The sequence below is a fragment of the Hesperophylax consimilis genome, chromosome 21, assembly GCF_061612785.1.
Source record: "Hesperophylax consimilis isolate HC1 chromosome 21, BYU_Hcon_1.0, whole genome shotgun sequence".
Taxonomy (NCBI): domain Eukaryota; kingdom Metazoa; phylum Arthropoda; class Insecta; order Trichoptera; family Limnephilidae; genus Hesperophylax; species Hesperophylax consimilis.
Window position 1 is genome coordinate 30,755,896 of NC_142856.1, and position 12,534 is coordinate 30,768,429.

At 31.8% G+C, this 12,534-nt stretch overlaps 1 protein-coding gene across 2 annotated transcripts in view; it reads right to left on the bottom strand.

The window, feature by feature from the left end:
- Window positions 1–7,258: 7,258 nt before the first annotated feature.
- The window catches only part of CARPA (Carbonic anhydrase-related protein A), a 178,336-nt gene continuing 173,060 nt past the window's right edge, over window positions 7,259–12,534 (bottom strand). For both annotated transcript variants that reach the window (XM_089644778.1, XM_089644777.1), the window contains exons 10-11: window positions 10,559–10,601; window positions 7,259–9,271 (exon numbers count right to left, since the gene is read on the bottom strand). In XM_089644778.1, coding sequence (XP_089500904.1) covers window positions 9,186–9,271; window positions 10,559–10,601 — 129 coding nt within the window. In that variant the 3' untranslated portion in view covers window positions 7,259–9,185. The remainder of the gene's footprint in view (window positions 9,272–10,558; window positions 10,602–12,534) is intronic.

Below are 12,534 nucleotides of genomic sequence, written 5' to 3' on the forward strand. Positions count from 1 at the left end.
GACGGGGAAGAAGGAGATAGGGGAGAGAAAGGTGGGGAAGTACTTGGCTATACTGATCTGGTCACCAAACACAGCTAAAGCCATTTCAAGCTACGTTTACATTCTAAACGATGGTCTCATACCAAGGCGACACTGAGAGTATCTTCCATTCTGAACGTGCAGCAAATATACTATTTGTTATTTTTAATTGTTAAATTTTGAAATAACCTAAATCAAATATGATTTAAGATTTTCACGGCCAAAAGTATTTTTGTTATTTGTTTTTGGGGTGTTATGCCGTGTTGCGCTAACTCCTTCTTTAGCCAACGTTTCGGACAGCATTGCAGTGTCCATCATCAGGGCAGATGTCTTATTTGGTCAAAATAAAACATCTGCCCTGATGATGGACACTGCAATGCTGTCCGAAACGTTGGCTAAAGAAGGAGTTAGCGCTACACGGTATAACACCCCAAAAACAAATAACAAAAAAACCAAAATCAATATAATATAATTTGCCTGCTAACGCCAGGATGTAGGACCGCGTCCTCCGGTTGTTTTACTGTATTATTAGATACTTATGTAACTCCCTATAAGAAAGCACGATTGCTTGCAAAACATACAAAATATTGTTATGAACTAAGTTATAGTTCTTGTTATTAAATACTTTAACGTATTTAAATAATAAGTATATTATTTCCCCTATGTATCAGATTTTATACCAAGTAACTTATTAACTAGTTGGAATCATATCTGACATAAAGATGAAAACTTTTACGTGCTATAATATCCCTAGTTTGGTAGTCTTTAGGACAATACATAAACAATGTTGAGTGAGAAAAAAGGCAATTATTAAAGAAAACCTTAATGATAAATAAATGACAATATTTTTTTTGCCTCCCAGCATGGTTTTGCCTCATGCATCTAACAAAGTATTTAAGACTTCGGCGCATTAACTTATGTATAGGTTTGTACACACATACATATACGGAGGCACAAGCGAAAGCTTTGTATTGTAAAGCACAGAGCACGTATGTTTAAAGTAACCGGAAGTGCCGGCCATGACTCCAAGATGGCGTCGGTGGCTTCCGTTTCCTTTTCCCGCCGTCTGCGCCCCCATTACACAGAATACCCTGTGCTCCCCGCCATACAAAAAAGATGAAAAAAGAGGAAAATTATTATGGTTTTAATTTTGCATAGTTTTTTTGATAATATGAGCAACGTTTCTTCGGAAGAATTACTTATAATAAAAATCTTTTCAACAAAAACAATTAATTAAATTTTCACACGTTGCTAACACTTTGTGGAAATACTAAGGGTAAACCGAAATAGGTTAGTTTTGTATATTAAAAATATATACAAAAAAGTAATATTAAAAACAAAGTTATTTTATTCTAATTATTATAATTATGTATTTTTGCCAACCTTTCACACTGATCGATTCAACGATTACTTATGTACCAAGTACTAAGTTAACGCTAGATACATCTATCATTTGATCATTATATAGAAAAATAGTTACAATATTTCATATACATTATGAGAAGTTTCATTAAATTTAATATAATCGTAGACATTAAAAAGGTTTTTTTTATTTTTATTTTGTTTAGCTTCATGATAAAAAGAGCCAAAAAAATAAAAGACTTAAATTTGTTATCAAGCCTTATGTGTACAACTCTATTTTAATTTAATTTTAGAATTAATTTTTTGCTTTACCACAGTTTTGTATTGCCTTCGGAAGTTGAAAGAATAATAATTACAAAGCAGGACGATTTAAAATAAGACATTATTAAATATAAAAAACTTTCTTTATTTTATCAAATATATAAAGAAAAGCTTCCACATGAAAATTACAAACTTCTGACCCAATGCATTGGGCTATTGGAAATTTTGTCGGGGTTCCACATCGGGTTTTCAAAACAATTCTAATGGACTTTGTGGCATGTGTGATATGGCAGTCCCACAGAGAGGTCGTACGTAGGCATCGACGTTTGTCCTCTTCCCTTCTCACACCCCTTTTTCGTATGAAAACGAAAAAGACCGAAGATACTAGAAAGATGACGTCATGCACGACCTTTTTCTGGTGCTTTTTTAGCTGCGTTAGTGATACTACCTCTCAAACCATATTTCTTTACCCACCTAATTTTAATTCTAGTTATAGTCAACTAGTACGTACAAACTATTTTACTAGACCTAGAATTAGGTACTGGAAAGAACTGTTATAATTACAGGTCTTTTAGAAGAGTCGTCAATCGAACTTGTTATTCTTCGCCACAAATCTTCAAAGATCTTTACTTCACCGTTGTCACAATAAACTATAATAATAGTAGAGGAAGATCCTACTCGTACCATACCGACTTTTCATCATGACAATACGTCTTCTGCAGTTGATATGCAGCTCAAGTTGCCAGCGTTTGGCCGCTATTGTTTGTCCGTTTTTTCTTCGTCTGCATTGCCGGTTTGGTTCTCTGACTAAGTTTCACATAGAAAAGATGAACAATTTCGGACCTTATAGTCTTATCGGTAGGGCGGATGGCACCTACATAATTTGGTGAGGTTTTAAATATCATTCTGCATTCAAAATATTGGAAGCCTACATAATAATAACAGCCTTACTAAAAAATGTGGTGTAAAGCTTACGCGGCGCGTAAGATCAGAAAAGTGAAAAACTAGACTTATTACCATGACGTTTGTTTGGTTAAAACGGTATTAAAGCAGACTCGACGTCGGCTTAACCACACTAACGTTGAAAGGACGTGTTACAATCCAATTAGTTAAGACGGTGAAAGTCTAATTCTTGTTTAACTTTTCAGACTTTCATGAAAAGGAACGTAAATAACTTTCTAGACTATCACGTACTGATAAAAGAAATGTAATAATTATCCATTGGTGTAAATTTGAACACTACGTCAGATATTAAAATTTATCTTCTAGGTTTACATTTGCATCGTAAATCTAAATATATCCTGATGGTTAAATTCCAAAGGTTAAATTTACAACTACCATCAGTGTAGCTTGGTAAATATGTATTTATATATTTGTGTATTTTTAAGTATTTATTTATTTATTTACTCTACGCCTATGCGGGCTTTACAAACATTTGATATACATAAACCTTAGTGCACTTTTATTTGAAAGAAATATTTCGTATTTCTAAAATGGGTTAACTTTGTGGTTCGTCATAACTAATAATAAAAACACATAAATTTGTTTTTACCACTTTATTTAAGCTCTATCGGTTTTGGAAGAACCCTTCCTTCATCAGGAGAATATTAAAAACTGCTCGCATCGCGTATGCTCTTATATTAACATATATTATATTATTATTAAAATATATTATATAAATAGTTTTTATTGTAGTTAGATACTATCACTGTTGAACTACACATGGTTGATATTTATATTTATATTTTATATTTATATTTATATTTTAATTTTGTTATATCTCTTAATATTATTATTTTATTTATTATGTGCTTATGTGTTTATGTCATTGTGTATAATATTTACATTTCATACATATCTCGCAAAAACCAAGTAAAATAAGTTTATTTCTTTTCAACGTTAAAAGCACAAGCCGGGAAAATAAAATTTTTCCTTGTTCGAAACGTAAGCGATAAAGCATCACAAAATTAAAATTATCACCTTTCAGTGGCGGGCGCATTGCGTTCTAATTAGTTTGTAGGTGTGAATTTTCTGTAACCTCTTTCAAACTCTGTTTTTCTATGTGAACATCATACAACAGATTCGGTATCACCACGGCACCACCAACGAATGAATAAGGTTTTGTAGACGAAGGAAACGGGAAAAGGTGGAAACAGATATTGTTTTTGATGTGAAACATCTTTTGGCGCTTACAAGGGGTTAAAAACGACTATTCCGTTTGCGTAGCAAGTGTGGCAAGACGGAATGACGTTCTTGCACGGAAATGGGATTTTCTCTTTCCGCCCGGCCGCCAAAACTCTGTGCGGTAGATTTGCTTCTATTCACACTAAAATTGGCAGTGGGTCTATTCTAAATAAAGATGAATTTTGAATATATTTGTATATTTTAATAATAATAAAAGAATTTAAGAAACAAAAAAATCTTTTGAGATTTTTTCAATTTTTTGTCGTTGGGGTTATTTATTTATTTTTTTCACATTTAAAGTTTGTTATTATAATAATGTCGTATAAAGTAGGTACCAATCAATTAATAATTCAAATGACGTTAACATGCTGACACTCATTTAAGAATGGTCACCATTTTTTTCTCCTTTTTTTATTCTCATTTCTTTACACATAATAATAAATAGTATATAAAAACATAATATTTGATAACAAATAGTATAAATACGAAATGAAATCCCACTAAGGCACTGACTGAGTGTGGGTGGTATAAAAACGATTACTCTATTTCCAAGTACCTAAAGTATAAAATACGTAAGTAGAATAAGTTAAAAAGTTTTTTGTTTTGTTTTTAGTTACTATAAAAAGTAAAGAAAAAACATAATATACCTCAGTTTAGAAAGTTACAGCAAGTGAGTTGTAGAAGGATAGATAAATTTATAGAAAAAGCGTCTCAATATCTGCGTCATTCAGCCATAATTTTACCTCTTTTACATATTTTGTCATTTGAGTTTGTAGTGGTAGAAGGTTAAATGTACGAGGACCAATGAAACTGCTATGTGTCTGCATTAATTTAGTATTGGTTTATATTGGTTTTAGTATTCAAACATATCTTTACTTGAGAGGTGAGGTGATTGCGTAAAAGTATTTAATTGATTCCAATTGTTTTAAATAGTTACCATAACAGGGGGTAGTGACAGCAATTCATTACTTATACGGGTTTTCCAATAAGAAGTGTTATTTTGATATTCAATCGTCAAAGATCAATGGTTTCGTTGCTTGTGTGGCATGTAGCGCCGTTTTGTTAAAGTAAATGTTGTCCAGATCAATAGCATCCAATTCCAGCCGTAAAAAATCATTATTTTTTTCTCGATAGCGCAATCCATTCACTGTAACTGTTGCTCCAGCTTCATTTTCTAAAAATTAAGGCCCAATGACTCCGTCGGACCATAAACCGCACCAAACAGTCACATGTTGAGAATAGAGAGGCTTTTCAACAATAATTCTTGGGTTTTCCGAGCCCCAGATGCGACAATTTTGCTTGTTGACGAAGCCTCATCACTCAAGATGATTTGCATTTGATTCACTCAAGTGAATTTTAAAAATTTCAATGCTTTGTTGAAGCGTATATTGTTCCATTTTTATTAATGGCGTAGTTTCTACTTGTCAAATATAAAAAAAATGACAGCTTTAAAAGTAACATCTACCGAAATAGCGGGCTATTCAAAATAATACCTCTTATTCGAAAACCATATATGTCACTTTTAATATGTGAAAACAAACATAAATATGTAACACTTCGTCAGGTTTTCTATCTGCTGCCATGGTGATTGTTGGACGTTGAATCTGCAATGTTATTGATATCCTGAATAGAGTTTATTTGTCGGGTTTATTCAGAGCAATTCAGAAAGTATTTTCCACTCTGGCCAACGAAAATGGTAAAAAAGATATGCATCAACGTTAGAACACTTCCTAGACTGCTGACAACGGCGTACATCTGTCGGTGTGGCGTGGTGTGGTGCAACGGATGATAATTTATTAAATCTTCTACTAATACCTACATGTTATATGTATGTTTTATGCATAAGCAACTACTTTTAATGTTATGGTTTCTAAGAAAGCCGAGCTGTTATTTAGCAGTTAAGACATTCGTGATATGAAACTGCCGTCTTAAGAGGAAGCTACAAGCCGAAAATGTGGATATTCTTGGTATACCTTATATTGTAGGTAATAGACACTAAAATCGCTTGTCAAACGGAGTCTAGAAACGTTCGATTTCAAGCAAAAAACTGTTTTTTATTTATTTTGTAAATAATTTTATAAGAAAGCAAAAAAGTTAATCATGTGAATCTGTCACAGATAATCTTTGCTATAATACTGTATTTTTTTAAAGTTGTTTCCTTTATGCGTTCATACATTTCTATTGAAAAAAAATATTTTTTAGTAGTTTGCATTTATATTTTTTATTGAGTAATTCATATATTTATTTTTATTCTACTCAAGCGAAACGATAGAAAAACCTTCAATTTATCTAAAGCATATTTTTTGGTATTCATAATGTACACCAATTCGTTATAAAGATTAATCAAAATAGTGATTTGGCATTAAGCTTCGCATTAACGGTGACAAGGGGGTCTAGCACAGTGAAATCGATAACTTTACAATATCGGATCGACAGGCGTAGCTAACGATGATTTTATATAGATTCCCTAGCACGATCGTCCTGTTAATACCAAGACCGATGTTGATTATGCTAATTGACATACGCCGGCAACTGACATTCCTAAACGTTAGATGGCTACGTAAATGTAAAAAAATAGTAATAAAGTGAAAAAGTCAAATTGAAATAACAAATTTAATATACGTTGGCTGTCCGGGTGTACTTTTTGACACTAAAAAAGAGTTAATTAGTTCATGAGGTCTTTAGTCATAACTCACAACTAACAACGTATGTTTCTCCAGGCTTGAACGGAATCAATTGATCTCGTATTAGATGAATTAATGAAGTATTTGGATCATGTATACGATTTTTCCAATTCTAAGAGTTTAGTTAGTTCATTCATTAATTACTCACTTATTTTGCATAGCGTCGGAATCATATTCTCACCTAATATATATATATCGCTAACTGACCTCGCTAAATGACGTATTTCGTCAATATTGCATTGACATAGGGCTTTATTGATCGTCCGTGTTAGACCTCATGAGATGTCAAGTTAGAGTGAAGTGGAGAATTAAAGCGGTGGAGAATGTACGATCTTGACATAGCATGTTTGGTACTGTTCACCATCACCGCTGCATGAGAAAAATATGGCCGTCATGCAAATGGGGCATTACAATTTGAAGTTCCGCTCACAGTCCGTTGACTGTTGTCCGCCAAGGAAATCAACGCCATCTGGTTTGTACAGAAACTTTAAAGTATAGACAACATTTATTGACGTCATGACCTCTAGATAACAGCACAGGATGTACCGCTTGCTCAAAAACCACAGCTTTAGATTAGGGTATATTTTCACAAGTTCTCACCTTTTTCTACTTCTTCTGACAATCTCTCCAGTCAGGGGTTGGTTTTTCGGTAAGAATTATTTTTCCAATGTTGTTAATTAATAGATTTTATTTTATGTTAGTAAAACGATATTTGTATTTTTTATAAAATTTTATTTCTATGTGTTAATTTATATCTACATATTACATGGTTTTATTCTTACCAATTCTACTCATTGACGTTTTCATAACAAACAGTATATAATTTTCAATTTACTAACTATAGTTATTGTACGAAGCCTTAGTGACTTTTTCTTTAAAAATACATAAAACATCATTAAAAAAAACATAAAAATTAAAATTAACTTTTTAAATTTGTGAACAAAATCACTGAATAAAAATGAATTTATTTTTTAATGTTTTGTGCAAAATGCAATAGGTCGTTTTTCTCTAAGTATTTATTTTGGTGAAAATTCTGCAGAAATAATGTAATTATTATTATTTTTGGTGTTTCTTTTTTATGACTTGTGGCTCACTTCCGATTTTCGAAAAATTTAATTTTTATGGGGAATTTCATCAGCTCTAATTAAACTGTTGAATAACTACTCGTCAAGTAACTTTAATGATTAGTTTAACATGGCTGTAAAAACAGATGTTTACTTAATAGGTAGCGTTAATATACGCTGCTTGCTAAGTAATCGATATTAGTTTACACTGGGGAGGTGAAAACCTCCTTGGAAGTACAAACAAAAGCTTCCACTCTCTCACCTCGTGGTTTTTTAATTCCCTTTACTGTTATTTGTGATATAATGGTACTTATATTTTTTGTTAGTATATTCGGTAAGTTTCATTTAAGAAAAGGTAAAAGTAATATTTCCAACATTAGAAGAATTAATAAAAATTTCGATGAAAGTTTCATTACTTCTAAGATTAGTTAGTTTTCATGATGTATTATTGTAATTGTGAGCATATTGGTAGATGCGTTCATTTGATGGAAATGCTTTAAAAAAAATTACGGATAGTAAAAACTGAAATTATTATAGATTCTAAAACATAACCTAACCATAATTTTAAATCTTAACAGTTAAAACAGTGGACACAAATTTTATAAAAGTCACCGGTTAATTCCATTACATTGCTGATATATAAATATTTTACAAGATAAGCCCAAAGCTCAAAATTTACATCAAATAACCATAATAATTATATTTTTGGATTACGTACTTATCCAAAATTAACATCATTTTGAAAAAAATTAAGACAGTAGTTACAATTAAACAAGATGACAATCATACATTGAAAGCTCGTAATTATAATAGTATGACAAGAAAGTAATTTATTTACTAACTCAGCTGTAATGTAAATATATAAAATAACATTTTACTGAGGTTGCGTTTCAAATCTCGTCACATTTGACTGACGATCAATATTTTAATTTCTTGACATTTGAAAGGTCCCGTTAAAAGCTGACTCTCGGCCCGTTTTAACATTTGATCAATTTGAAATTAGCCATCTCGAATGCTAACTATTTCGGTTTGCTTGACGTCTGATCACAATTTGATTACAAACTGAAACCGGCTTAAAATCAGCGTTTAAATGAGTCAAGTGTCAAAAAATTCAACGTATCGCTGATTTGAATGTGATGAAATTTGATACACTCCTGATGGTTTAAAAAAATCTCATTCCAATGATTTATTTTGTTTTGAGTATTAAATTTTTTTTAATACTCGGAAACATTTTTTGCATTAAAGATTATATTTAATTTGACTAAGCCTTAATCCTAAACATTGAAAACAGTATTTACATTATTTTATCTTCATAAGCTTTTTCGTAATTTTTTTAAATGTCTACTTAGTTATTAATGACAACTACAAACATAATTTAAACGGATTAACTTACAAAAATATGTTTAAATAATGAAAAATAACCTCAATTATTATTGAAGTATCTTTTTACAATCTTATTAAAACAAAAAGATAAGCAAAGAAGTTAACTTTGTAATAAAAAACAACGTGATTATAGTTTTTTTTTTAAATTATGGAAAAAAATGTGTGAAAAACTATTTTTGACAACCCTATAACTATTGACGGGAGCTGTCATTATAATGGACTGCTTTCATTAGTTTGTATGAATCGGTTGCAGGGCTGTGCCAAATTCTTCCGCACTCCTGTAGCGTGTGCTGTGATCCCTCGGCCATTGTGTAGCTATTTTAAAACAAATATAATTAATATATTTATTTAATTAATAACCGATATAATGAGAAAAAAAAACATTTTATCTGTTTTGGTAAAGAGATTGTGGAGATTATGAGCTAAAATTTAAAACAAAGTATGAATATCATTAACATTTGCGGATTATTCAATGTTTATATTTCCGATTATGATCATCGTATTGAAAATATGTGATTTTAATATTTTCATTCATAATTATTGATTTCAAAAAAGATCTAGGACCGCAGATTTCGAAACAGTGCCAACTGGTTATAACGCCATTATGGCATAGAAACCGACGGTTGTCACCAAAGATATTAGAAGAACGAGATATGCTATGTTGGCCGCCGGACCGTAGCCGGAGTACTACCTAATTAGGGTACTTTGAACGGTATCGGGACGTGTACGCACAGAAATCTGTTCTATGTATTAGTGCGGATACCTTAGCGCAAGCGAAGGTGTGCAGTAGTATTGGTGAACAAAACCGGCGACACTCGGCAAAACAATTCCACTCAGTACGAACTGCGCGTAGCACATCTCGTTCTTCTAATATCTTTGGTTGTCACCAATGTCGCAACGACGTCAACGACGCCGAATTCACGAAATAAAACAAATAATATAACGTTTAGGCGGCAAATGGACAGTGGCACATTTTAAATCGTCATGGAAATTTTTTTCGTCAACACAAAAATACAAAATACCTTTTTCGAGAAAAAAAAACCAGTGAAAATATACTACAGGGTTTTCCAATAAAAGATGTTATTTTGATATTTAATCGTAAAAGATCAATGGTTTCGTTGCTTGTGTGGCACGTAGCGCCGTCTTTTTGAAAGTAAACGTTGTCCAGATCAATTCCATCCAATTCCGATCATAAAAATTCATCTCTCATTTTCAAAAAAGTAAGGTCCAATGACTCTGCCGGACCATAAACCGCACCAAACAGTCACACGTTGAGGATAGAGAGGCTTGTCAACAATAACTCTTGAGTTTTCTGAACCACAGATGTGACAATTTTGCTTGTTGACGAAGCCACCGAGGTGGAAATGGGCCTCATCACTCAAGATGATTTGCATTTGATTCACTCAAGTGAATTTTAATAATTTCAATGCGTTGTTGAAGCGTGTATTGTTCCATTATTATTAATGGCGTAGTTTCTACTTGTCCAATGTCAAAAAATGACACCTTCAAAAGTAACATCTACCGAAATAGCGGGCTATTCAAAATAACAACTCTTATTGAAAAACCCTGTATTTTAGATACCAAACTTTAAAATATAATTACCTTTGTAGTGCATGTCTCTGTACATCGTTGGGCAGTTCCCATTCTGAAAGAAAATGAAATGTTGTGATTTGTTTTTATTGATAGCAACACTGAAGCCAGGACACCTGTTAATGAAACCAGTTGGTGACGAGGTGACAAGTACAAAAAAGTTCTAAACATTGGTGTGATTTTTTTCTTCACGTTAATACAAATGAGGAATCACAACATTATTGGTTAACAGTTTAGTCAACAGTCAAGAGGTATTAATACTATAATTTAAAATAAAAAATCAGTTAATAAATTATGTTAATTTGTTAATGACTAATGAAGGCATATACATAGGTAATACAAATAAAAAATCAATGTACAGCACTACCTTGAATATCACTTTCATTCTTTCTTAAAGCGATTCCTTCTCGTTGAATATAAAACAGTAAATATACGGCTGCGCGACCTTTTTCATCACATACTTAATTTTGGATATGTGGCCAAAATATACAATCAACATTTTTAATCAAAAAGTATAGCATCGATCTAATAAGGATGTGACCAATTTTATTTATTTGTGTTGAAAATTATAAAATGTACGCCAATAGAGAATTCTACTCTTCAAGTTCGTATGTGCCATTTTTGTGAGTTTATAGTAATAATTACCTACTGTGTTAATATTCTTAAAAAAGCGTTTCTTGGGTAAAAATATTAAATTATATATATATATATATATATATATATATATATACAGGGTGTATCGGCACTAACCCGACAAACTTTAACCAGCTATTCCTTAGCACATTTGGAGTAAAAAATGTTATGTGCACTTTGCTGTCCGGTAACGTTTTTTTTTAATAAAAAATTAATTAAACATATTTTCACCACATGTCACCACTGTTTTATCCTTTGTCAAAATTTGAAAGCAACATCGCAACTCTCGCGTGTTGCTGCGAACGAAGCCCGTATTACATAATCCAGTACCAGAAAAGAAATATTTTATTTAACAATAATGATTATTCACATTTTTCGTATGCGAATCACTGATTGTCTTCTTGTATTGTACACATCAGTTTTATTTTTGTATCTAAATTGTTTCACCTCTGGAATGCTTTGGTTTCACCTCTTACGCGTTTCACGTATTAAATAGTCTAATTTTGAAACTAAGAAACTAATTAGTAGATTTCCTGAATTTATAATCGAAGTCCAATAATTCTGAGCACTTTTAAAAACAATTTTCCTCACTTAGGTACTTATCAATAATAATAATTGGATTATTTGAACAGCGCCGTTGTTTTTTAAATCACCGTAAGTGCTCTGTCAAAATGTTACTTGCTAGGCTATCCTACAACGTATATTTTTTAATAAATTTAGTTATTTACAACTTCGCGGAATGTGATTTATGAATATTATTGCTTATGTTAAAAGCCTTCCAGAATTACCGGAATATAACGAGCAGCTTGACACACTTAAGTTTATTTCCACTAATTTGAAGGTACAAAGAATGTATAGTTTTAAAAACAATCCCGATGAATCAAAAAACGGTTCATATAAAACTGCTGCGCAACACACTGAGACAAAGGAAAGCACTCACACAAACGTCATGACTGCATTGGATTGACCACCTGCAAATGAATGCTGCCAGATTGCTAATTTATTTAAACAATAATTATTAAATTTTATTTAAAATATCGCAATTTTTTTAAAAAATCGACAATAAATTACAACTATAATTTAAAAAAAATATTCTTAACCCCACGCTTTTTCGTAATTGATTAATTAATTCAGAATTTAAACGTTGCTTGAAATGACTAGCCGTATTTGGTGACCAGATCTGAATATCCAGGTTCAGAATTTAAACGTTGCTTGAAATGACTAGCCGTATTTGGTGACCAGATCTGAATATCCAGGTTTAGAATTTAAACGTTGCTTGAAATGACTAGCCGTATTTGGTGACCAGATCTGAATATCCAGGTTCAGAATTTAAACGTTGCTTGAAATGACTAGCC